Source organism: Salmo salar, chromosome ssa20 (genome assembly GCF_905237065.1).
Source record: "Salmo salar chromosome ssa20, Ssal_v3.1, whole genome shotgun sequence".
Lineage (NCBI taxonomy): Eukaryota > Metazoa > Chordata > Actinopteri > Salmoniformes > Salmonidae > Salmo > Salmo salar.
In genome coordinates, this window is record NC_059461.1 from 14,320,336 (window position 1) to 14,348,200 (window position 27,865).

A 27,865-nucleotide genomic window follows, 5' to 3' on the forward strand; every position below is an offset into this window, starting at 1 on the left:
TTTGCAGGGGACTCTTATATAGAGAAAAATAAATACGCTATTGTGCTGCCAGCATAATATCCTGCTGCTATGAGAACGGTAAACATAAAAAAATAAAAAAATTAACAAGTTATTTTTTATATCCCATAAATAGCGTTGGATTGTTATACGTCACTAATTAGCTTCTGCCCCACAAAGGAGTAACCAATAATAGCTCCCCCCTTTCCATAGCAATATCTATAGTTCCTATAAGTTGCATCAAACGCTTTAATTGAAGAGATCCTGTTCAAACGAGTAATTGTGACAAAATAAATGCAAATAGTTCAGTATACATACAATGTATCAATACTGAAATGATTATCTAAGTGTCTACTCTCACACAATTACATCCCACTCACAATATTTTCAGTGCGACAGTGCAAGGATTAATGGTTGAATTGGATGCAGTCAATGTACGGATCTCCTGTTATTGTTTACATTTTGAAACAGCGTACGGACTCTACTTAATGAGGGTGTCATTTCCAGTGAACGTTAGGTTATTATTGAGTAATGTTTTACTTCGTTTTTCATGGTCGTAAAATGCTTTGACAAGTATATCAATAAATTGGTGGTGATGAAGTAGCTCATCTGCTATGCTAACCAACACAGCTAGCTAGCTAACCATAATAGCTAGCTGACTGGCGACAAAAGCTAGCGAGTTATTTGCCGGGTCTAGTTATCTACCTAAAGCTACTGTAGTAAGCCAAATAACCGATACAATTGGTTGGTACCACATTGTCAGTTTGTCCATTGGATAAAAAACATCGTTTATGTTGCTAGCTAGCTACCTGCCTTAGGAATGTCAACGTTTGAGACCAGACAACATCGTCAATTTAGCTAGCTAGCTAAAATGGTCTCAAGTTGTAATGATGTGCTAACATGTTAATGTTACATATGTTATTTAAATAGTTATTTTCCTAGTTATTTTCCTAGAGTTGACAAGTTTAGCTTTTGCTGGGCTAACCGAAGCGCAGTTAGCTATAGCTCTTGAAGGGTGTCTAAAAACTTGGATCTCGAGAATGTTCAAATGACTCGAGAAGCGTAGCGCATTCAGAGCTGCAAAGGTCTAGGCAAGACCAGAGGAAAACACAGGTATACCTTAATTTGAATGTATTCATATTCTATTCTAGTGTATGGTTCTCCCCCCCTTTCCACACTGAGAATATAGATGTGTTAATTTTTGTTCATGAATATTCATCACCATTATGTTTCAGCACCAACTAAATCTGTCCATTTTGCCTGACCTTAGGGGTGCACAATGTTTAGTGCAGCTCAGAGTTCCAAGTCTGAGTTCCTGGACAAAGCCAGGCAGGCGCGTGAGGAGAGGAAGGGGTACAAAGCAAGGGACAGAGCAGCCACCCTAATTCAAGCTCTGGTCAGGAGATTCCTCTGTCGCTGCAGACTCCAGAAACAAATAAGGTTCGCTTTACAAGCAATGCTTGACGTTACGCATGTGAATAAACCTTTTGAAGTAATGTATGAATGCTTTCTTTCTTACTAGGAAAGAAGTTGATGACTTATTCCAAGATGCCGGGACCACAAAAAGAAACGCACTATCCATTTTTAAAATTGCACGGAAGTTACTATTCATCTTTTGCCAAGATGATAAATTGGTAAGTTCTCGAACACCTACACTTTACCCTCACTGATTTTAATGTATGTTTTGTACATTGTTATTAATTATCTCTTACAGGACGATGTCTCTTATTTACTAATTGAAAGGCAAATGAATGATTACATATCAATATAGTACTTGAGATTGTTTAGTGTACATATAACTAACAAGCTATGATGCTTTTAACTACACAGAGATTTGAAAAGCTTTGTCGCTCCATTCTTGGCAGCATGGATGTTGAAAATGAGCCCAAAGTGAGTATGATTATAATGAAGGAATCATCAGGGAGAACAGATTTTTAATTAACCCAGAGTGTGATTGACTCTGACTTGATATATAATAATTTATTGTTCTTTATCAGGTTTGGTATGTGTCATTGGCCCTTTCTAAAGACCTCACCATCCCTTGGATCAAGCAGATTAAAGATGTCCTGTGGATCTCCTGTCAGTTCCTGAAAAAATTAAAGGTAAATCAGATTTTTTTAATGATAATAACCTTCTTTAAGAAAACAGGTGTATGTATCATTTTAAATATTGAAATGTTATAATTGGATCTTTACACCCCTCCTTCCTTCTGTCTCTTGTAGCCTGACATCATGCAGGACAATAAGCTGGTGACTCTATACCTCACCATGCTGGTGACCTTCACAGACACATCAACCTGGAAGATAGTGAGAGGGAAAGGTTGGTCTCAGGTCAAACCACTGCTGCAGTACACACACATCCTCTATATAAGTGTCTTGATGTTGAAAGGAAAAAGACAAAGTGGAATCCTCAATTTTCTTTCTCCCTCTGTGGTAGGCGAGGCCCTCAGACCAGCATTGACCCGGATCTGTGAGAACATCATGGGGCATCTCAATCAAAAGGGATTTTATTCAATACTGCAGGTACAGTGACTCATACGACATCTTCCATCTTTTCCCCAGGGCTTTTAGAATGATTATTATGATTTTGCTGACATTTATTGGTGGTTTCTTCAAATTTGTATTCCCTGGTAGATTCTACTCACCAACGGATTGGCACGCTCCAGACCCTCTCTTACCAAGGGCACACTCACAGCAGTATTCACGCTGGCATTAAGGTGAGTGGCCACTGGAAGCTCTCATTCCCATTCGACCTCCACCAATTGTCTCTGCATCACTAGAGCCTGGGCCAGATCTATTGTAGTTTATACCCACTGTTCTGCTTGCTCATGCTTCCCTCTGTAACTGGGTTTATTGGAGAAAAAAATTATAAAGTGGCTTAGCTTCATGGAATATGAAGTCCTATCTTATCATAGTGTATGATCTGCTTGGTTACCTTTTTAGAATGCTTGGAGCAATTAGTGTCTCTTGTTTTTATTTTTCAGACCTGTCATTGCTGCTCACTTCTCTGACAACTTGCTGAGGTCTCTCCTCATCCACATCATGTCTGTCCCAGCAGTTGTCTCCCACATCTACACCATCACCCCAGAGGTAAACGCTAAACACTCAAAATGAAGAAACGACAGCCAATTCTCTACCTAGTGCACTGTGTAGGGTGCCACTTCAGACATATAGACATATAATAGCTTGTGCAATGACAAAGCCTCTGAGTGTGTGCTTGTCTCTGTGCAGTGCATGACCACCATCCAGACCCACGACCTGTTGAGGAAGTTCATCCTGTTCCTTAGCCGCGAGGAGCAGTGTGTCGACATCTGTGTCTGCCTGGAGGGGAGCCACACACTGTGCTTACTGGGTAAGGCCGTTTACACTGACTCTCATATCTATTCTATGGCAATATTGGCTACTACAGTGAGTGTGCATGTTTGAGTTGCCTTTTCTTTTTGTCTCACTCTTTCTTGTCTTTCTTTGTGCGGTGCTGTGGGAAACATACTGAATCAGTTATTTGGGGTTGCTGCTTTGCGGGGCTTCCGTTTCATCCTGTTGTACTGTAGGTAACCTGATTCACCTGGGCTACCTCAACGAGAAAGTACTGGAGGAGGAGGCCAACCACTTTGTGATGGAACTGACGGACATGCTGTCCTACTGCCAGAGATACGTGTCCCAGAAGAAATCTAACCTCACCCACTGGCACCCTGTCCTGGGCTGGTTCTCCCAAACCGTAGACTACGGGTCAGTGAGACATCCTCATAGCCTGATCACAGATCGGTTTGTGCTCTCTTGCCGACTCTTATGGTTGTTGTCATGCCAAAATCAAGTGTTAATGACCATAGGCGCAAAACAGCACAAACCGATCTGGGACTGAGGACACGAGTCATGACTGCAGTCAAATTCCATGTCACCGTAATTAGGCTTCTCCAAGCTCTGATGCTGCTGATGGTCATTAGTAGCTTACCAAACTTGCTATCTGCCTTGTACTCAGCACTCTATTGTCCCTCTAATCACTCTGACAAATGCGAACGTAATCAAAAATCTAATCAAATACTTAATGAGAGCCCGTGAGCTCATGTTGTGCAACATTTCGATAGGCTATGCTATTGAGAAAACAAGAGTTTTGATGGCCTCTATTAAAAAGAGGAGGATCCCATTAGCTTTCTATAGGCTAGGCCTAATATATTTATTTCTCAACTTTCCTAATATTAAGCACATTGCATCTCTTTAAAACAGGAGTATAGCCTACCTGGCTGGCATGAAAATGAACCACGAGAAAAGTGTCCGCCATTCCCTATTTAAGTGCGTAGATCACATGTATTTCTTTCCCATTCCCCTGTTTTGAGACGGGTGCATGATAATGGTCCATTCTCAATCAAAACAAATTTCACACATATAGGTCAACTTTTGGACTATGGGAGTTAGTAGATTGACATAGGCTAGAGCTTTTGCTGTTCATTTGGCCTTCCAACATCTTCAATATGTCAAAATCAAATCAAATCAAATGTATTTATATAGCCCTTCGTACATCAGCTGATATCTCAAAGTGCTGTACAGAAACCCAGCCTAAAACCCCAAACAGCAAGCAATGCATGTGAAAGAAGCACGGTGGCTAGGAAAAACTCCCTAGAAAGGCCAAAAACCTAGGAAGAAACCTAGAGAGGAACCAGGCTATGAGGGGTGGCCAGTCCTCTTCTGGCTGTGCCGGGTGGATATTATAACAGAACATGGTCAAGATGTTAAAATGTTCATAAATGACCAGCATGGTCAAATAATAATAATCATAGTAGTTGTCGAGGGTGCAACAAGCACGTCCGGTGAACAGGTCAGGGTTCCATAGCCGCAGGCAGAACAGTTGAAACTGGAGCAGCAGCACGGCCAGGTGGACTGGGAACAGCAAGGAGTCATCATGCCAGGTAGTCCTGAGGCATGGTCCTAGGGCTCAGGTCCTCCGAGAGAAAGAAAGAAAGAGAGAGAGAGAGAATTAGAGAGAGCATATTTAAATTCACACAGGACACCGGATAAGACAAGAGAAATACTCCAGATGTAACAGACTGACCCTAGCCCCCCGACACATTGCAGCATAAATACTGGAGGCTGAGACAGGAGGGATCAGAAGACACCGTGGTCCCATCCGATGATACCCCCGGACAGGGCCAAACAGGCAGGATATAACCCCACCCACTTTGCCAAAGCACAGCCCCCACACCACTAGAGGGATGTCTCCAACCACCAACTTACCGTCCTAAGACAAGGCCGAGTATAGCCCACAAAGATCTCCGCCACGGCACAACCCGGGGGCGGGGGGCAACCCAGACAGGAAGACCACGTCAGTGACTCAACCCACTCAAGTGACGCACCCCTCCCATGGACGGCATGGAAGAACACCAGTAAGCCAGTGACTCAGCCCCTGTAATAGGGTTAGAGGCAGAGAATCCCAGTGGAGAGAGGGGAACCGGCAAGGCAGAGACAGCAAGGGCGGTTCGTTGCTCCAGCCTTTCCGTTCACCTTCACACTCCTGGGCCAGACTATACTTAATCATAGGACCTACTGAAGAGATAAGTCTTCAGTAAAGACTTAACGGTTGAGACTGAGTCTGCGTCTCTCACATGGGTAGGCAGACCATTCCATAAAAATGGAGCTCTATAGGAGAAAGCCCTACCTCCAGCCGTTTGCTTAGAAATTCTAGGGACAATTAGGAGGCCTGCGTCTTGTGACCGTAGCGTATGTGTAGGTATGTACGGCAGGACCAAATCGGAAAGATAGGTAGGAGCAAGCCCATGTAATGCTTTGTAGGTTAGCAGTAAAACCTTGAAATCAGCCCTTGCCTTAACAGGAAGCCAGTGTAGGGAGGCTAGCACTGGAGTAATATGATCAAATTTTTTGGGTTCTAGTCAGGATTCTAGCAGCCGTATTTAGCACTAACTGAAGTTTGTTTAGTGCTTTATCCGGGTAGCCGGAAAGTAGAGCATTGCAGTAGTCCAGCCTAGAAGTAACAAAAGCATGGATTAATTTTTCTGCATCATTTTTGGACAGAAAATTTCTGATTTTTGCAATGTTACGTAGATGGAAAAAAGCTGTCCTTGAAACAGTCTTGATATGTTCTTCAAAAGAGAGATCAGGGTCCAGAGTAACGCCGAGGTCCTTCACAGTTTTATTTGAGACGACTGTACAACCATCCAGATTAATTGTCAGATTCAACAGAAGATCTATTTGTTTCTTGGGACCTAGAACAAGCATCTCTGTTTTGTCCGAGTTTAAAAGTAGAAAGCTTGCAGCCATCCACTTCTTTATGTCTGAAACACAGGCTTCTAGCGAGGGCAATTTTGGGGCTTCACCATGTTTCATTGAAATGTACAGCTGTGTGTCGTCCGCATAGCAGTGAAATTTAACATTATGTTTTCGAATGACATCCCCAAGAGGTAAAATATATAGTGAAAACAATAGTGGTCCTAAAACGGAACCTTGAGGAACACCGAAATTTACAGTTGATTTGTCAGAGGACAAACCATTCACAGAGACAAACTGATATCTTTCCGACAGATAAGATCTAAACCAGGCCAGAACTTGTCCATGTAGACCAATTTGGGTTTCCAATCTCTCCAAAAGAATGTGGTGATCGATGGTATCAAAAGCAGCACTAAGATCTAGGAGCACGAGGACAGATGCAGAGCCTCGGTCTGACGTCATTAAAAGGTCATTTACCACCTTCACAAGTGCAGTCTCAGTGCTATGATGGGGTCTAAAACCAGACTGAAGCGTTTCGTATACATTGTTTGTCTTCAGGAAGGCAGTGAGTTGCTGCGCAACAGCTTTTTCAAAAAATGTTGAGAGGAATGGAAGATTCGATATAGGCCGATTTAGTTTTTAATAATTTCTGGATCAAGATTCGGCTTTTTCAAGAGAGGCTTTATTACTGTCACTTTTAGTGAGCTTGGTACACATCCGGTGGATAGAGAGCCGTTTATTATGTTCAACATAGGAGGGCCAAGCACAGGAAGCAGCTCTTTCAGTAGTTTAGTTGGAATAGGGTCCAGTATGCAGCTTGAGGGTTTAGAGGCCATGATTATTTTCATCATTGTGTCAAGAGATATAGTGCTAAAACACCTTAGTATCTCCCTTGATCCTAGGTCCTGGCAGAGTTGTGCCTCAGAATATGTGCCTCAGAATTTGATAAGCACGAGCGCAGTTGCATCTCAGATGTGTCTTCACTTGTAGCCTGTGAGAAGGACCTGATCACGTGACGGTAATTGGCTAATAAGAATTGCGGTATCTGAGAAAGCCACGTGAGTGAGAGGTGCTTTGGAGAACTCAGCTGGGAGAAGGAATTATTATATTTAGCCAAGGGCACCATGGCCACTAGGCATTATCAAGTGCTTGTCAAATTGTGAATGAGAGACTGATAGTGTGTGCAGCCTGCTCAAAAAACTAAACAAAACAAAGCAGAGCTCATGCCTTTCATGCGGGAAAAAGAAAATCATTAGTCACATCATGCAGAATGTATTAAAAATCAGCATGTAGCCCAACGTTTGTTTCACAACTAAAGTTGCATAGATAAATCTGAATTAAGCATATATGAGGACTTGTTAATTTGTTAACCTCTCAACACAGAATAGCTGCCTGTGCGCACTTCGTAAAATCATTTGGAGAAAATATACAGTGCCTTGCAAAAGTATTCATCCCCCTTGGCGTTTTTCCTATTTTGTTGCATTACAACCTGTAATTTAAATTTATTTTTATTTGGATTTCATGTAACGGACATACACAAAATAGTCCAGATTGGTGAAGTGAAATTAAAAGAATTACTTGTTTCAAAAAATTATTTAAAAAATTTAAATGGAAGTGGTGCGTGCATATGTGTTCACCCCCTTTGCTATGAAGCCCCTAAATAAGATCTCGTGCAACCAATTACCTTCAGAAGTCACATAATTAGTTAAATAAAATTCCACCTGTGTGCAATCTAAGTGTTCCATGATCTGTCACATGATCTCAGTGTATATATACACCTGTTCTGAAAGGCCCCAGAGTCTGCAACACCACTAAGCAAGGGGCACCACCAAGCAAGCGGTACCATGAAGACCAAGGAGCTCTCCAAACAGGTCAGGGACAAAGTTGTGGAGAAGTACAGATCAGGGTTGGGTTATAAAAAATATCCTAAACTTTGAACATCCCACGGAGCACCATTAAATCCATTATAATTTTTTTTGAAAGAATATGGTAACACAACAAACCTGCCAAGAGAGGGCCGCCCACCAAAACTCACGGACCAGGCAAGGAGGGCATTAATCAGAGAGGCAACAAAGAGACCAAAGATAACCCTGAAGGAGCTGCAAAGCTCTAGAGCAGAGATTGGAGTATCTGTCCATAGGACCACTTTAAGCCGTACACTCCACAGGGCTGGGCTTTACGGAAGAATGGCCAGAGAAAAGCCATTGCTTAAAGAAAAAAATAAGCAAACACGTTTGGTGTTTGCCAAAAGGCATGTGGGAGACTACTCAACCATATGGAAGAAGGTACTCTTGTCAGATGAGACTAAAATTGAGCTTTTTGGCCATCAAGGAAAACACTATGTCTGGCGCAAACCCAACACCTCTCATCACCCCCAGAAAACCATCCCTACAATGAAGCACAGTGGTGGCAGTATGATGCTCTGGGGATGTTTTTCATCGGCAAGGACTGGGAAACTGGTCAGAATTGAAGGAATGGTGGATGGCGCTAAGTACATGGAAATTCTTGAGGGAAACCTGTTTCAGTCTTCCAGAGATTTGAGTCTGGGACGGAGGTTCACCTTCCAGCAGGACAATGACCCTAAGCATACTGCTAAAGCAACACTCGAGTGGTTTAAGGGGAAACATTTAAATGTCTTGGAATGGCCTAGTCAAAGCCCAGACCTCAATCCAATTGGGAATCTGTGGTATGATTTAAATATTGCTGTATACCAGCGGAACCCATCCATTTTGAAGGAGCTGGAGCAGTTTTGCCTTGAAGGGGCAAAAATCCCAGTTGCTAGATGTGCCAAGCTTATAGAGACATAGCCAAAGAGACTTGCGGCTGTAATTGCTGCAAAAGGTGGCTCTACAAAGAATTGACTTTGGGGGGCTGAATAGTTATGCACGCTCAAGTTTAAAATGTTTTGTCTTAATCAAATGATACAACCCCCCCCCCCCAATAAATACATTTTTATTCCAGGTTGTAAGGCAACAAAATTTTAAAAAATGCCAAGGGGGGTGAATACTTTCGCAAGCCACTGTATTTTCTAGTTTATTCAGCTATAAAATATACAAAACTGTTGACAACTCTTCAAATTAGTGGATTTGGCTATTTCAGCAACACCCGTTGCTGACAGGTGTATAAAATCGAGCACATAGACAAACATTGGCAGTAGAATGGCCCGTGCTGAAGAGCTCAGTGACTTTCCACCTTTCCAACAAGTCAGTTCGTAAAATTTTTGCCCTGCTAGAGCTGCCCCGGCCAACTGTAAGTGCTGTTATTGTAAAGTGGAAACGTCTAGGAGCAACAATGGCTCAGCCGTTAAGTGGTAGGCCACACAAGCTCACTGAATGGGACCACCGAGTGCGGTAGCGCATAAAAATTGTCTGTCCTCGGTTGCAACACTCACTACCGAGTTCCAAACTGCCTCTGGAAGTAACGTCAGCACAAGAACTGTTAGTTGGGAGCATCATGAAATGGGTTTCCATGGCCGATTAGCCGCACACAAGCCTAAGATCGCCATGGGCAATGCCAAGTGTTGGCTGGAGTGGTGTAAAGCTTGCCCGCCATTGGATTTTAGAGCAGTGGAAACGCATTCTTTGGAGTGATTAATCATGCTTCACCATCTGGAAATCTGACGGATGAATCTGGGTTTGGCGAATGCCAGGAGAACGCTACCTGCCCGACTGCATATTGCCAACTGTAAAGTTTGATGGATGAGGAATAATGGTCTAGGGGTGGTTTTCATGGTTCGGGCTAGGCCCCTTAGTTCCAGTGAAGGGAAATCTAACACTACAGCATAAAGTGCATTCGGAAAGTATTCAGACCCCTTCACTTTTTCCACATTTTGTTGTGTTACAGCCTTATTCTAAAATGCAGTTTTTTTTCTCATCAAGCTATTTTTTTTTGTTGCACATTTATAAAAAAATAAATAGAAATACCTTATTTTCGTAAGTATACAGACCCTTTGCTATGAGACTCGAAATTTAGCTCAGGTGCATCGAGGCACAGATCTGGGGAAGGGTACCAAAACTTTTCAGCAGCATTGAAGGTCCCCAAGAACACAGTAGCCTCCATCATTCTTCAATAGAAGAAGTTTGGAACCATCAAGACTTCCTAGAGCTGGCCGCCCAGCCAAACTGAGCAGTTGGGGGAGAAGGGGCTTGGTCAAGGAGGTGACGAAGAACCCGATAGTCATTCTGACAGAGCTCCAAAGTTCCTCTGTGGAGATGGGAGAACCTTCCAGAAGGACAGCCATCTCTGCAGCACTCCACCAATCAGGCCTTTATGGTAGAGTGGCCAGACGGAAGCCACTCCTCCGCAAAAGGTAAATGACAGCCCGCTTGGAGTTTGCCAAAAGGCACCTAAAGGTCTCTGACCATGAGAAACAAGATTCTCTGGTCTGATGAAACCAAGATTGAACTCTTTGGCCTGAATGCCGGGCTTCACATCTGGAGGAAACCTGGCACCGCTTATCACCTGGCCAATGCCATCCCTATAGTGAAGGATGGTGGTAGCAGCATCATGCTGTGGGGATGTTTTTCAGCAGCAGGGACATGGAGACTAGTCAGGATCGAGGGAAAGATGAACGGAGCAAAGTACAGAGATATCCTTGATGAAAACCTGCTCAGGACCTCAGACTGGGGCGAAGGTTCACCTTCCAACAGGACAACGACCCTAAGCACACAGCCAAGACGACGCAGGAGTGGCTTTGGCACATGTCTCTGAATTTCCTTGAGTGGCCCAGTCAGAGCCCGGACTTGAACACGATCTAACATCTCTGGAGAGACCTGAAAATGTAGTGGAAAGCCTTCCGAGAAGTGGAAAGCCATCCCAGAAGAGTGGAGGCTGTTATAGCATCAAAGGGGGGACCAACTCAATCTCTCACACACACACACACACACACACACACACACACACACACACACACCCTTCCCGCCCCACTCAACCTTTACTTCATCCCTCCAGTCTGAATGAGTCCATGCCACTGGTCACGAAGCAGCTGCAGTACCTGTGGGGCATGCCTGTGATCCGGACGCTCTTCAGTGACGTCCTTAGCAAAAAGCTGGAGACCCAAGAGCCCACGCCTCCGCCACAACCTACCACGTCCCAAAACAACCTGCCAGTCAAGAGTAAGTCAAATTTGTATTTCAGTTTCTCTTTTTTTTTCTCATCAGGCACTTAATCATTTAATGTCATGGGTTATTTATTTTGACACCATTATCAGATTTATTATCACTTAAATGTGTTGTTGTCTATTGATCCAGATTATATTATAGAAGTGCATAGTATAAGTTGTGTTTTAAAACAATGAACTAACCTTATTGGATCGGTTTTCTCTTAGGTCTATTCAAGCGGGCGTTTCAGAAGTCTGCCTCAGTGCGAAACATCCTGAAGCCAGTTGGCGGGAGACGGGTGGACTCCGCAGAGGTTCAGAAAGTGTGCAGTATCTGTGTACTGTACCAGACAGCCCTCACCACGCTCACCCAGATACGACTGCAAATCCTCACTGGTGAGTCCCTGCCTAGTTCCATTTGAATCAGGCACGCATACACACGCACATGAATGTTCTCTCATGTTGTGTCCGGTGCTGTCCCCCTCAGGCCTAACCTACCTGGACGACCTGCTGCCTAAGCTGTGGGCCTTCATCTGCGAACTAGGACCCCAAGGAGGGCTCAAGCTGTTCATAGAGTGCCTGAACAACGACACAGAGGAGTCTCAGCAGCTGCTAGCCATGCTCATGCTGTTCTGCGACTGCTCCAGACACCTCATCACGTGAGCTCCATGAAATGCTACCACATAACTTACACGTTATACAGTATGGGGTAGTTTCCTAAGTATAGATTAAGTCTAGTCCTAGACTAAGAAGCACCTCTTGCAGTCCTAATCTGTATCCACGAAACTGGCCCTAAATACAATATCCCATCTCTGTGCTTAATTATATATGTTATATGTTGACCATCCTTTGTGTGTTATACAGGATCCTGGATGACATTGAAGTTTACGAAGAGCAGATCTCGTTTAAGACGGAAGAGCTCGTAACCATCTCCTCGTTTCTCAACACGTTTGTTTACAAGATGGTCTGGGATGGCATCTTAGGTGAGTCTCCTCCCTCTGTTGAATTCTTGTCATACTCAAAGGCGATTTGATAGACAGTGACAGAATTGCCAATCCCAGGTTCCGGCACTATGAGAAATGTCTTGGGGATAGGCTCGTTGAGTGTGTGCATTAACTTAATGTCTTGTCTGTGACAGAGAATGCCAAGGGAGAGAAGCTAGACCTGTTCCACAGTGTTCACGGCTGGCTGATGGTGCTTTACGAGCGGGACTGCAGGAGGAGGTTCTCCCCTGATGACAACTGGCTGCGCAAGTAAGTGCCCCTCCGGGAAACATACTTATCCTAATGCCTGATCCTTCCCATAGTTAGTCTGCACTTCCCAAAACCTGCTAAGGTGATCCTAGTGATCAGTAGCGGTCAAATGCTTGAGGAGCGCTTGATAAAGCTTGCCCAACACAATGGATCCAATGGAATATTAGTGCTAACTTTGGCCACCCTGTACTCCCCCGCAAGCCATGTTGGGCCCACCTCCAGCACTTTGAGGTGTTTGACTGAATTGAAAATTGATTGAATTTAGATTTTGTGTCACACACAATAACCCATAATGTCAGTGGAATTATGTTTTTAGAAATCTTTACAAATTCATTAAATTGAAAAGCTGAAATGTTGTGAGTCAATAAGTATTCTTATGGCAAGCCTAAATAAATTAAAGAGTTAAAATGTGCTTAACAAGTCACATAATAAGTTGCGTGGACTCACTCTGTGCAATACGTTTTTGACATGATTTTTAAATACTACCCCATCTCTGTACCCAGGGGCGAAAATCTGATATCAACTTTGGAGGGGACAATTACATGAAATTTTCTCAAGAGCAATTCCTGAGGGGGACACCAAAAGTAGTGCTGTAACACATAGCCTACATTGTAATAGGGTAAATGTATATTGAGGAACCAAAGAAATAAGGTGTTTGCCGTACTCCTAACTACCGTTACCCAAAACTACATAACTAATCACAACAGTAATACCATTGCCTTTAACAAATCTTAGTTCAGTCACCAGTTTAAGTTGAGAGTGGGGGTATCCATGGCATTTTCCAATTATGTTCCTATTTTACAAGTCAAAAAATTGGAGAACCTTTCATAATGTTGCCAAACAAAGACTCAACAAACTTACCTGAGACTCCCTGTCTCTGCCAGTCTGTCCCTACATATCTGTCCCCAACTCTGCTGTCTGTGTGCCATCTGTTGCCTGCTCTGCCTAATGACATCATTGTGAAACATTTCCATTAGAATTTGATTTCTTTCTTATAAACATTTTATCAACTAGTCTTTGAGATATTAGGCTACTCGGGTTCTTACTTTGCGTTTTGGTGTACTGAAAAATACTCTGATGTCCGTCTTTTATTTTTCTGCCATTTTTCTACCTGGCTGGCTGGCTACACACACACACAGTGTGTAGGTTATTTACAGTAGGAGATGGGCTTCTATCATCTTTTCTTTTATCATTCTATTTGGACTTCGATCTAAAAGGTAGCTAGCAAATGTGAAACAGATTAAAATGACAAGAGTTGACAGCTGTATGAGTTCACCATTTACACAACATATGCTGCAACCTTTTGTAATTTTAATAGTTTGTTTCATATTGGCTGGCTTCCAACAATAGCTGAATTTGCAAAGCTAGCGAGCACCAATTCCGTTTCAGTGGTGTTTGCTATAATCTTTGCTACCCGGGTTAAATAAAGGTAAAATAAAATAAATAAAAGTTCCCTTGCGACAATTTAGCTTTTGCAACGAGACCATTAAATATATTTAAGACAATGGTAGAAGAGAGTGTAGTTCTGTTCAGTTTGGACTCCAGTTTATCGCTAACCTTATCACAGGGACTTTGAAGCACTAACTTACATCATCTGCATGCTGATCTTGGAATAAATTGACGATAGCAAAGATTCCATTTTTAACGAGGCCACATAAATGGAATAGGTACTAGCTAGCTTAATAGTTAATATTTGCGCGCTAGCTCTGCATATTCAGCTAGTGTGTGTGCGCGATTGACTGGATTAACCTCACGTCAGTTATGTTCATTGAGTGCCTTTCAGACAGTGGATACGACCCCTCTGTTACCTTGCCAACTAAGGAACTGGCAGTGGATCAAACCATTGTGAGGCAAAGGGTGGGGGGGTCGCAATCTTTTGAAACTTAAAAATGCGCTATTAAGTGTCTATAATCAGCACAATTGCTTTCATTGCGTATTATTAATATTATTTAAATTACATAGTTATGTTTCAGTGATATATTGGGGGGGACAAATCATATTTTTCCCAGGATGGGGGGGTCGTGTCCCCCCCCGGGATTTCCGCCCCTGTCTGTACCCCACACATACAATTATCTGTAAGGTCCCTCAGTCGAGCAGTGAATTTCAAGCACAGAATCAACCAAAGGCTAGGGAGGTTTTCCAATGGTTTGCAAAGAAGGGCACCTATTGGTAGCTGACATTAAATGTCCCTTGGAGCATGGTGCAGTTATTAATTACACTTTGGATGGTTTATCAATACAGCTAGTCACTACAAAGATACAGGCGTCCTTCCTAACTCAGTTGCTGGAGAGGAAGGAAACTGCTCAGGGATTTCACCGTGAGGCCAAAGGGGATTTTAAAACATTTATATAGTTTTTAATGGCTGTGATTAGAAAAAAACTGAGGATGGATCAACAACATTGTAGTTACTCCTAATACTAGCCTAATTGACAGAGTGAAAAGAAGGAAGCCTGTACAGAATACAATTTTTCCAAAACATGCATCTTGTTTGCAATAAGCCACTAAAGTAATACTGCAGAAAATGTGGCAAATAAATGAACTTTTTGGCCTGAATACAAAGCGTTATGTTTGGGGTAAATCCAACACAACATATCACTGAGTTACCAGTCTTTATATTTTCAAGCATGGTGGTGGCTACATCATGTTATGGGTATGCTTGTCATCGGCAAGGACTAAGGAGTTTTCTTTATGATAAAAAGAAAAGGAATAGATCCAAGCAAAGGCAAAATCCTGGAGGAGAACTTAGTTTAATCTGCTTTCCAACAGACACTGGGATACAAATTCACCTTTCAGCAGGACAATTACCCAAAACACAAGGCCAATTATACACGAGTTGCTTACCAAGACGACATTGAATGTTCCTTAGTGGCCTAGTTACAGTTTTGACTTAAGTCTGCTTGAAAATATATGTCAAGACTTGAAAATGGCTGTCTAGTAATGATCAACAACCAACTTGACAGAGCTTGAAGAATTGTACAATCCAGGTGTGCAAAGTTCTGAGATTTACCCAGAAAGACTAACTGCTGTAATGTATTGACTCGGGGTTGAATACTTACATAATCAATATACACTGCTCAAAAAAATAAAGGGAACACATTACATAACACATCCTAGATCTGAATGAATGAAATAATCTTATTACATACTTTTTTCTTTACATAGTTGAATGTGCTGACAACAAAATCACACAAAAATAATCAATGGAAATTGAATTTATCAACCCATGGAGGTCTGGATTTGGAGTCACACTCAAAATTAAAGTGGAAAACCACACTACAGGCTGATCCAACTTTGATGTAATGTCCTTAAAACAAGTCAAAATGAGGCTCAGTAGTGTGTGTGGCCTCCACGTGCCTGTATGGCCTCCCTACAACACCTGGGCATGCTCCCGATGAGGTGGTGGAAGGTGGCGGATGGTCTCCTGAGGGATCTCCTCCCAGACCTGGACTAAAGCATCCGCCAACTCCTGGACAGTCTGTGGTGCAACGTGGCGTTGGTGGATGGAGCGAGACATGATGTCCCAGATGTGCTCAATTGGATTCAGGTCTGGGGAACAGGCGGGCCAGTCCATAGCATCAATGCCTTCCTCTTGCAGGAACTGCTGACACACTCCAGCCACATGAGGTCTAGCATTGTCTTGCATTAGGAGGAACCCAGGGCCAACCGCACCAGCATATGGTCTCACAAGGGGTCTGAGGATCTCATCTCGGTACCTAATGGCAGTCAGGCTACCTCTGGCGAGCACATGGAGGGCTGTGCGGCCCCCCCAAAGAAATGCCACCCCACACCATGACTGACCCACCGCCAAACCGGTCATGTTGGAGGATGTTGCAGGCAGCAGAACATTCTCCACGGCGTCTCCAGACTGTCACGTCTGTCACATGTGCTCAGTGTGAACCTGCTTTCATCTGTGAAGAGCACACTGCGCCAGTGGCGAATTTGCCAATCTTGGTGTTCTCTGGCAAATGCCAAACGTCCTGCACGGTGTTGGGCTGTAAGCACAACCCCCACCTGTGGACGTCTGGCCCTCATACCACCCTCATGGAGTCTGTTTCTGACCGTTTGAGCAGACACATGCACATTTGTGGCCTGCAGGAGGTCATTTTGCAGGGCTCTGGCAGTGCTCCTCCTGCTCCTCCTTGCACAAAGGCGGAGGTAGCGGTCCTGCTGCTGGGTTGTTGCCCTCCTACGGCCTCCTCCACGTCTCCTGATGTACTGGCCTGTCTCCTGGTAGCGCCTCCATGCTCTGGACACTACGCTGACAGACACAGCAAACCTTCTTGCCACAGCTCGCATTGATGTGCCATCCTGGATGAGCTGCACTACCTGAGCCACTTGTGTGGGTTGTAGATTCCGTCTCATGCTACCACTAGAGTGAAAGCACAACCAGCATTCAAAAGTGACCAAAACATCAGCCAGGAAGCATAGGAACTGAGAAGTGGTCTGTGGTCACCACCTGCAGAACCACTCCTTTATTGGGGGTGTCTTGCTAATTGCCTATAATTTCCACCTGTTGTCTATTCCATTTGCACAACAGCATGTGACATTTATTGACAGTTTGATTTCAAAGAAGTGTGATTGACTTGGAGTTACATTGTGTTGTTTAAGTGTTCCCTTTATTTTTTTGAGCATTATATATTGGTGTTTTATTATCCATAAATATTTTTAAATGTCAGAATTTTTCTGCCACTTTGACATTACAGAGTATTTTGTGTAGATAGTTGACAAAAAAAATGACAATTAAATCCATTTTAATCCCACTTTGTGACACAATAACATGTGGAAAAAGTCAAGGGGTGAATACTTTCTCAAGGCACTGTATTTGTCCCAGGTCTGATCTGTAGGAAACAATTGTGATATTTGAAAAGGTACACTCACTGACTCATTCTTTCACCCTTTGTGTCCAGGGATCTAAAGCCGAGCCTTTTGTTCCAAGAGCTGGAGAAGGGCAAGAGGAGAGCCCAGCTGTTACTTCAGTACATCCCACACGTCATTCCACACAAAAACGTGAATCTGCACAGAAATAATATTTGTCCTTCCCGGCCATTCGTATTTGTCGTTTCACTATACCAATATGCACATAGTGTCTCACTCGTTCTCCTCCCCACTTTAGAGGGTCCTGCTGTTCCGAAACATTGTCACCAAGGAGAAGGAAACCTTGGGATTGGTGGAGACCAGCTCCGCCTCTCCGCATGTCACCCATATCACCATTCGCCGCTCACGGATGTTAGAGGTATGAAATGGATGTATCCATCTTTTGCATGTTTTCCCCCACACTAGCATATCACTAAGAATGTGTTCTCGAAACAGTGTTATGTAAAGGGTACATATTGGCACAGAGCCTGATGTCAAATACAGTCCAGCGTGGTGGTTGTGACTGTTACCCAAACCGATCACCCAAACTCTTTGTGTCTGAACTCTCTCATAAGGATGGTTATGACCAGCTCCGCCGGTTGCCTGTCAACTCCATCAAAGGTGTGATCCGCGTGAAGTTTGTCAACGACCTGGGTGTGGACGAGGCCGGCATCGACCAGGACGGCGTCTTCAAGGAGTTCCTGGAAGAGATCATCAAGAAAGTCTTCAATCCAGCTCTCAACCTCTTTAAGGTTGGCTCTCCAGCTCTCCATAATTTTGAGTGCTGTATCTGTGCTTGATTGAGCTTGCCTGTTGCACTGGAACCAATAGACAAGTCTCAAAGGTGCATACACTGCCCACCTGGCACTCCAGGTAGGCTAAAGCTAACGCTCATAGTCGTTTGAAAGATTTCAAATAGTGTCAAGGTACTTTTATCCATTTTATGTGAACCATGCTCCTACTGCTGCTGATTTTATGTCTCCCCCCATAGACCACCAGTGGCAACGAGAGGCTGTACCCCTCCCCTTCGTCCTACATCCACGAGAACCACCTGCAGCTCTTTGAGTTTGTGGGGAAGATGCTTGGAAAAGCCATGTATGAGGTGTGTCTGCGCTCACAGAGGATGTTATTCATGTGAAATTACCATATATGTAACAAGAATGACTTATTTTAAAGCCACAAGCCCAACTCACCACTTTTTCCCCCTATAATGCTGAGGGATGGGTCTGGAGGAATGTTGCCACAATTTATTACATTTACATTTACATTTAAGCCATTTAGCAGACGCTCTTATCCAGAGCGACTTACAAAATGGTGCATTCACCTTATGATATCCAGTGGAACAACCACTTTACAATAGTGCATCTAAATATTTTAAGGGGAGGGGGGGGGGTTAGAAGGATTACTTTATCCTATCCTAGGTATTCCTTAAAGAGGTGGGGTTTCAGGTGTCTCCGGAAGGTGGTGATTGACTCCGCTGTCCTGACGTCGTGAGGGAGCTTGTTCCACCATTGGGGTGCCAGAGCAGCGAACAGTTTTGACTGGGCTGAGCGGGAACTGTGCTTCCTCAGAGGTAGGGGGGCCAGCAGGCCAGTGGTGGATGAACGCAGTGCCCTTGTTTGGGTGTAGGGCCTGATCAGAGCCTGAAGGTATGGAGGTGCCGTTCCCTTCACAGCTCCGTAGGCAATCACCATGGTCTTGTAGCGGATGCGAGCTTCAACTGGAAGCCAGTGGAGAGAGCGGAGGAGCGGGGTGACGTGAGAGAACTTGGGAAGGTTGAACACCAGACGGGCTGCGGCGTTCTGGATTTATAGATGGAGCTATCGACGCAAAGCCTGATAGTCCATGAGATCAATGTGTGTGTGTGTGTGTGTGTGTTTCAGGGTATCGTGGTAGACGTACCCTTCGCCTCCTTCTTCCTCAGCCAGGTCATGGGCCACCATCACAGCACTTTCTACAGCTCCATTGACGAGCTGCCCTCCCTGGACTCTGAGTTCTACAAGAACCTCACCTCCATTAAGGTCAGAACCCCCCCCCCCCCTCCCCACACACACACCAACACACACACACTGATAAGTCATTTAGTTCCTGGGATCATATTCATTACAGCACTCAATGGAAAACGTTTCAAAACAATTTGCAATTGAAAGGGAGTTTCTTATTGTACAAGTCCAGGTGGTCCTTTCTCCCTGTTTGTCTGTTTTGTTTTTGCTTGGTGCCTGATGAACACGACCCTGGTTTATGGTGACCGCTACTTTGATTTGAGAAGGTTTTTTTGCTTTGCTGTTATCCATCGCTACTTTCTGTGATCAATATCATTCCGAAGTTGTAGAAGTCGACTCAAAATAGTTATTTGATCTTCGTCTTGTCCTTTTCCAGCGCTACGACGGGGATGTTGGTGATCTAGGACTGACGCTATCGTATGACGAGGATGTTATGGGACAGGTAGAAGCCATAGTTTTTCTCTGAATGTAGAAAAGCAGAACTCTTCTCTCGTCTCTTAATACTGTCTTCGTGTCATCGCAGCTGGTCTGTCATGAGCTGATTCCTGGAGGAAAGACGATGCCAGTCACCAATGAAAACAAGTGAGAAAGATGCAGATTCAGTATCTAGAACAAACGTATAGATTTTACATTTGTTAATGTCATTTGGTGTTAACACCCTCGTCCTCTAAGCACAAGATTTGTTTATTGTCCCTGTAGTTAGAACAAGTTGGGTTGGATGATAACGTGGGGTTCCGTCCGGAAACAACCCCTAGCCCCTACACCCGGCCCTTTGACACTTGTGGAGATCTGATAGGTGTAAGCAATATGGTGTATGTCCTACCAAGCCTATCACAGGGCAAGGAAGATGTACTAGCATATTACTTATTATACCTATCAAAACCTTTCAGTTCTTCACAAGTACCTAGGCGGAAGGACTAGAGGGTTGCTTCTAGACAGTCCCAGGGTTCTCCCCAAAGAATGTAAATGTTCGCTGTGCCATCTTGTGGACTGTCTGCACCACTATGTTAAAAAGTGAAAGAAATGTTTGGCTCTAGATGACAGGAAATGGCCCCCCTGGGCCTCCCCCCGCAGTACTCGGCAGCACCACCTTGTTAAAAAATGCTGGGGAGAAAACTGAGGCCCATGGTGTTCCGAGTCTGACTTAACCTCACCTTTGACCTTGTCCGTGTTGCAGGATCAGCTATATCCATCTGATGGCGCACTTCCGCATGCACACGCAGATAAAAGAGCAAACGGCAGCTTTCATCCGAGGGTTCCGCAGCATCATCAACCCTGAGTGGCTGCACATGTTCTCCACCCCCGAGGTCCAGCGCCTTGTCTCCGGGGACAATGCTGAGATAGACCTGGACGACCTCAAGTGCGTGACCTTCCACCCCCTTTCCCCTCGATCAGCCCTTCGACCTGCTAATTCCCAAACATTTTAGGGAAATCCTGAAATCCTATAATCTTAGGTTTGAATGTCCCATTTGATTGGGTAATGGACAATGAGTTGACTGTGTAAGGTTGTAAAGCCAAGGTTAAGGTGCTTGCTGACATGGTCTCTCTCGCTCTCTCTTTCCCGTCCGCTCTCTCTCCTGTTGTCAGGAAACACACAGTGTACTATGGAGGTTTCCACAGCAGCCATCGGGTCATCATCTGGCTATGGGACATCCTGTCCAGTGACTTCTCCTCTGAGGAAAGGGCCATGTTCCTCAAGGTAATAACAACCTCCAAATGTTACTATACTGAACAAAAATATGAATGCAACATGTAAAGTGTTGGTCCCATGTTTCATGAGCTGAAATAAAAGATCCCAGAAATGTTCCATCTGTACAAAAAGCTTATTTTTCAAAAATGTTTCTTTACATACCTGTTGGTGAGCATTTCACATTTTCCAAGATAATCCACCCACCTGGCAGGTGTGGCATATCAAGAAGCTGATTAAATAGCATGATCATGACACAGGTGCACCTTGTGCTGGGGACAATAAACGGCCACTCTCTAAAATGTACAGTTTTGTCACACAACACAATGACACAGATGTCTCAAGTTTTTAACCTCTCTAGGGTCGGCGGGACGAAATCGTCCCACCTACGTAACAGCCAGTGGAATCCTGTGGCGCGTTATTAGAAATGCTATTACTTCAATTTCTCAAACATATGACTATTTTACAGCATTTTAAAGACAAGACTCTCGTTAATCTAACCACACTGTCCGATTTCAAAAAGGCTTTACAACGAAAGCAAAACATTAGATTATGTCAGCAGAGTACCCAGCCAGAAATAATCAGACACCCATTTTTCAAGCTAGCATATAATGTCACAAAAAACAAAACCACAGCTAAATGCAGCACTAACCTTTGATGATCTTCATCAGATGACAACCCTAGGACATTATGTTATACAATGCATGCATGTTTTGTTCAATCAAGTTCATATTTATATAAAAAAACAGCTTTTTACATTAGCACCGCAAACTTCCGGTGAATTTACTAAAAATTTACTAAATTACTCACGATAAACGTTCACAAAAAGCATAACAATTATTTTAAGAATTATAGATACAGAACTCCTCTATGCACTCGATATGTCTGATTTTAAAATAGCTTTTTGGTGAAAGCACATTTTGCAATATTCTAAGTAGATAGCCCGGCATCACAGGGCTAGCTATTTAGACACCCAGCAAGTTTAGCACTCACCAAAGTCAGATTTACTATAAGAAAAATGTTATTACCTTTGGTGTTCTTCGTCAGAATGCACTCCCAGGACTTCTACTTCAATAACAAATGTTGGTTTGGTCCCAAATAATCCATAGTTATGTTCAAATATCCTCTGTTTTGTTCGTGCGTTCAAGACACTATCCGAATGGTAAAGAAGGGTGACGAGCACGACGCATTTCGTGACAAAAAAATTCTAAATATTCCATTACCGTACTTCGAAGCATGTCAACCGCTGTTTAAAATCAATTTTTATGCCATTTTTCTCGTAAAAAAGCGTTAATATTCCGACCGGCAAAGCCTGTTTACATTCAACGAGAGAGAAAGTAAAAGCATGGGATCCCCTCGTGCACGAGCCTTAGTCTGATGGCCCTCTGATCGGCCACTATCCAATCGCGCTAATGTGTTTCAGCCTGGGGCTGGAATCATATCATTCAGCTTTTTCCCGCCTTCTGAGAGCCTATGGGAGCCGTAGGAAGTGTCACGTTACAGCAAAGATCCTCAGTCTTCAATAAACAGAGGCAAGAAGCTCAAGGAATGGTCAGACAGGCCACTTCCTGTAAGGAATCTTCTCAGGTTTTTGCCTGCCATATGAGTTCTGTTATACTCACAGACACCATTCAAACAGTTTTAGAAACTTTAGGGTGTTTTCTATCCAAAGCCAATAATTATATGCATATTCTAGTTACTGGGTAGGAGTAGTAACCAGATTAAATCGGGTACGTTTTTTATCCGGCCGTGTAAATACTGCCCCCTAGCCCTAACAGGTTAAGGAGTGTTCAATTGGCATGCTGACAACAGGAATTTCCACCAGAGCTGTTGCCAGAGAATTGAATGTTAATTTCTCTACCATAAGCCGCCTCCAATGTCGTTTTATAGAATTTGGCAGTATATCCAACCAGCCTCACAACCGCAGACCACGTGTAACCACGCCAGCTCAGGATCTCCACATCCGGCTTCTTCACCTGTGGGATCGTCTGAGGAGGGGAGGGTGGTTCTGAGGAGTCTGTAATAAAGCCCTTTTGTGGAGGAAAAAGTCATTATGATTGGCTAGGCCTGGCTTCCCAGTGGGTGGGCCTGGTTACCATTTGGGTGGGCCTATGCCCTCCCAGCCCCCCCCATGGCTGCGCCCCTGCCCAGTCATGTGAAATCCATAAATTAGGGCCTAATGAATTTTCAGTTTGACTGATTTCCTTCTATGTACTGTAATAAAGTCAAATATTTTAAATTGTTGCAATTTACGTTTATATTTTTGTTCAGTTTAAAATGCTATTTTACTGTTCATGCGTTAACTGCATTACGTTAGGTTGCGGGGCTGTCAGTTTGAGACCCCTGCTCTAGGGGTCTGCACTTGTATGGACCTGTTATGTGATCCTCCGTTGTTGTTGTTCTGCTTTTACAGTTTGTCACCAGCTGTTCGAGACCACCCCTCCTGGGTTTTGCCTACCTCAAGCCCCCTTTCTCCATTCGCTGTGTGGAGGTGTCCGATGATCAGGTGAGAACACTTGGATCATTGGAAAGTCCTAAGCCACATGTTTGTTAAATATAGGCAAGTCAGTTAAGAACAAATTCTTATTTTCAATGACGGCCTAGGAACAGTGGATTAACTGCCTTGTTAAGGGGCAGAACGACAGATTTTTACCTTGTCAGCTCAGGGATTCGATCTAGCAACCTTTCGGTTACTGGCCCAACGCTCTAACCACTAGGCTACCTGCCGCCCCAGCACACAAAACCAGTATGCCTACTACTCTCCATTAAACTTTGGCATTTTAGTTGAAGAACTTTGGTTTGGGATGTCAGTCCCTTGAGACTACTTTGGTTCTCTGTGTGTTTATGTGTGCACGCTCCTGTCACCTGTCTCTCTCTAGGACACGGGGGACACCCTGGGAAGTGTCCTGCGGGGTTTCTTCACCATCCGGAAGAAGGAGCCTGGCGGCCGCCTCCCCACCTCATCCACCTGCTTCAACCTGCTCAAGCTGCCTAACTACAGCAAGAAGAGCATCCTGCGTGACAAGCTCCGCTATGCCATCAGTATGAACACAGGTTTTGAGCTCTCCTAAAATAAACTCCCCCCTGCTCGTGGTCTGCTGCCAGCAAACCTAAAGGATAAACAACTAAAGAGCATCCTCCTTACCCAGGCTAGGGGAGGCAGCCGGTCAAGTCAGTGGAGCTTCACCAAAGCTGAAGGCGAAACAAATAGGATACCCCCCTTAACCTTGATCCCAGCCTAGGAAACCAGAAGAGCTCCACCCTCTTTTACCCCAATCAGTCTGGATTCTGGAAACTCCACCCACCCCAAGGGCTTTCAACCCTATTTGCTGCCTGTGCAACCATGGTAACATATTTTCTGACCAGTGGCAGTCACTGCCCATGTGAGTTTATTTAAATTTTTTATAGACAAGTAGCTAAAGAAATTGTGGGAACAGCACAATTGAAACAGTCACTCTTTACTCTCACACACCCGAAAACCAAACCCATGCTAATAATCGTAACAAGGAGGAATGTTTAACCGAAAACACATTGCTGAACTAAAATGGCTCAGTGTCTTACTATTTCTTCTCAGGCTTAACAGAACGATACTTGGATCTAGCACTCCCACGTCAAACAAACTGGAAAGCAATATAGATGCAATGCAAGCCATTACACGCGATAAGACTCCTCACTGGAGCAAAATCATAGGAAGCTTTGTTCTCCCTGCTGGAATAGGATGTTACCCGAGCAACTTTCCGCTGTCATTCGGTGAGTCTTAATAACCTTGTTTAACATGACGAAAGCACCTTTTCATAAAGAGACGACAAGTCACTGCCTCATGTTCAAGAACAAGTTCTGACCACGGAGACATGGTCACGTGTTGCCGCCTGTGTCGTATCTGTTTATTGTCCCTCATGGGTTAATTAAGGAATTCAATCTGATGATCGGTCTGTCTCCCCATACACACACTACAGTCAGTCACCTGACAACAGCTTTGGAGCCTGTATGTCTCTGTTCTCTAATGTATTAGAATTCATGTTACACAGCAGTGCATTTGTGACCCAAAGTGATGCCATCAATACTTAAACCAAACTCCATGCTGTTATTTGATACCAGATGTCCCGTTATCTTCTGTCATGGTTCCGGAGTCTTTTTTTCTTGTTGCGTTTGAAAATGGATAATACAGTGGCTCTGGAATGTTTTGCTCTGAAATATCTGGGTCCTCTAACTCCAGCAGACACAACATTGACAACCATTTTTTTTTTCTCTACTTAGCATGTCCCTAATTTGTGACATTCCCAAACTAATCTGTTACAGTGAAGTCAATCATGAACATTTCTCTATATCCACTAGGATTGGCCATGCCTCTTGGAATGGAATCAAGCCATGAACACATAGGACAAGGTATTTATAAGGACTTGAGCCTGCTTACAGACAATTGAATTCCCATGTTCCCTTTACCGCCACTGAACCGTCCAACCCAGGAAGGTTTGGTGTCAAACATGTACTGATTCTCCCTTGTGTCTGGTGACCTTACAGCCACGTGGAAAAGGGGATGCACAGAGAGCAAACCATACTATTTGTCATGGGCTGGTTGATCATGTGAATCTGAAAGCATTGCTTTTGTGTCTCTCTCTACCCTCTCCTTTCTTACCCACTCTCTCTTGCACATAAAACCCTGCTCTTTTTGTGGGGGGGACACACAACATTTTTTCTAAAGATCGGAAATAATTATACCATGCAAAACGTGAAAGGGTCAAATAAAAAGAGACAATTTGGGGCAGTTGTTAGTGACATGTAGTTCCAACGTCAAGGTGGTTGGAGACAAGGCAGCAAAGGGTGTTGAGTTTTAATAATGTGAAAGATAAACGGGCTGATTTAAAAGCAATAGCCTATTTGTTGATTCAGTATTTTATGCAAAACTGTTTCATGAGGGGTGTACGTGTGCGCTGAGTGGTTGTCAGAACCATAGACATGGCTCTGGTTGTGGTCATTAAAAAAAAGAGTATAAAGCCTTTTCAAGCACCATTAATAACTATCTCTTATATATCCTTGCCGCTAGTTAACAGAACAACTCCGTTCTGATGATTATACAGGCATTTTATGGGCATTAAACAAGGTTCTATATGGTTTTGTATTGCTTTGCTAACTGAAATCTGTGCTCAATGTGTCTGTGTATAGGAATATTAAGGGGGTACAACCTACCTGTACAGGCATTTCCCCCCATTTATAAATGCCATCAATCTCATTTGACAAATAGAAATGACAACTTGTCTTAGTGACTCTATGGGAAGACCTTACCTCAATGTTCACTCTGTTGTGATCACTGCGATATATTTCCTTAATTCCCAAGGGCCTCTGACTAATCAGTGCTCATTCCCTTACAAAAAAAGATTGCCGTTTTGAAAATGCAGTAACTGCAGTCGACTGGTATCTTGAACTGCCGTTACACTGCAAAATTACTGCAGTAAACAAAAGTGTTATTTTGGACAGTTATACTGCAATCTGACTGCATTTTTTTCACTTCAGTGGTGCCAGTCTGACTAAAGTTACCCATTTATTTCAATCAATTGTTTCAGCAGCCTGAAATGGGTTAGAAATGAATCATGGAATGGAAATGGTCAGTGTCCCAGAGAAGACTGGAAGATTCTTCACAGGCTCTGTCAGGTGTTTTAATGGGGGCACTCCTCCGTTTTAAACGATGTCATGAAATCGCTCTATCTTTTTATGAATTAGAAGAAAAATAAATCCAGGAAATGTGCAACATACTTCTATGAAAGTACTGTCCCCTCACAATTTGTTAAGTGTCTTTGGAACTGGTTGCACTATGTGAAATACAGGTAATTGAAAACTCTATTTCAATGTAAAACATGTTTGTGTAAGATACTATTTATTCTGTAAAAACAGTAACATAATTGTTATGTTAACCATAATTATTCTAAAAACGTTACTTATCAACTGAAGTTAGTGTGTCTTGGTTTTATTTCTAGAGGAATCAAGCCATTTATTTTCTCACTTCAGGACAAGTTCTGTATAGCCCAGAATGGTATTTATTTATTTATTAAATAATGATATAACAGTTGTGAAGAACAGGTTCTGTCAGTTCCATAGAGATAGAGGATTCATCTTTATCTGCCATTATAGCGTCTGACACACCATGGGCAGCGCCATTGAGGTTATCTCCATTTTAACGTAGTACATTCCCTTCTTCACGATTGGCTGATCCTTCCTGATGACCCGGTTGGACATGACTCCAGGTATTCAGGAGGGATCAGCCAATGAAGATGCAAGTCACACCCAGTTGACTACGTTAAAATGGTGGAAGCCCACAATGGCGCTGCCTATGCTAAAATTGCCTTTTGGCCACTAGAGGCCTCTATCATTCTCTATGGTCAGTTCTCTATGAAAGTCGTTACTATCTGCGAAGTTTGATTGTGTCACATGCTGGTTTATACTGTGCACACCCGAAGCACCCCAATCTGTCAGTCGACTGACGTTTGGGTTGTGAGCATGAATATCAATGCGTCCTTTTCAGAAACAGTTGTTTGTTTTTACGATCATTTTATCTAAAAAAAAAAACACTAAAAAAAAATAAACATGAGTACCCCTCCAAGTCCTTCTCCAACTCGCTGGTTCAAAGCTTTGCGGAGGTAAGTGCATTAAAACTAGTCAGACGCATCGAAAATCGCTGTCAAAATTCACTTGAATTACTTTATTACTACCAATCTGTAATGTTTTGATTTACTTTTGTTTCTCAATCTTAAGGATATTGTTCA

At 43.5% G+C, this 27,865-nt stretch overlaps 1 protein-coding gene across 1 annotated transcript; it reads left to right on the plus strand.

Annotated features, from left to right (window-relative positions):
• The first annotated feature begins 365 nt into the window (after positions 1–365).
• On the plus strand, positions 366–27,052 carry LOC106580104 (ubiquitin-protein ligase E3B). Its single transcript, XM_045702968.1, has 27 exons — positions 366–1,110; positions 1,268–1,437; positions 1,520–1,631; positions 1,828–1,887; positions 1,995–2,099; positions 2,220–2,316; positions 2,434–2,519; positions 2,631–2,713; positions 2,981–3,086; positions 3,228–3,348; positions 3,548–3,725; positions 11,163–11,326; positions 11,539–11,706; positions 11,798–11,969; positions 12,175–12,293; positions 12,449–12,563; positions 17,471–17,570; positions 17,677–17,796; positions 17,993–18,169; positions 18,409–18,519; positions 19,301–19,438; positions 19,797–19,862; positions 19,944–20,002; positions 20,598–20,780; positions 21,008–21,119; positions 23,521–23,613; positions 23,987–27,052. Exons 2-27 carry the CDS (start codon positions 1,277–1,279, stop codon positions 24,176–24,178), a joined length of 3,198 nt encoding a protein of 1,065 aa, XP_045558924.1. The 5' UTR covers positions 366–1,110; positions 1,268–1,276; the 3' UTR covers positions 24,179–27,052.
• Positions 27,053–27,865: the final 813 nt, after the last annotated feature.

Excerpts from the sequence above, each read along its gene's own strand:
- LOC106580104 (XM_045702968.1), top strand. The coding sequence starts at position 1,277 with ATGTTTAGTGCAGCTCAGAGTTCCAAGTCTGAGTTCCTGGACAAAGCC. Across the intron at positions 2,317-2,433 it reads GAAGATAGTGAGAGGGAAAG|GCGAGGCCCTCAGACCAGCA; the intron begins GTTGGTCTCAGG and ends CCTCTGTGGTAG. Across the intron at positions 3,349-3,547 it reads CCACACACTGTGCTTACTGG|GTAACCTGATTCACCTGGGC; the intron begins GTAAGGCCGTTT and ends GTTGTACTGTAG.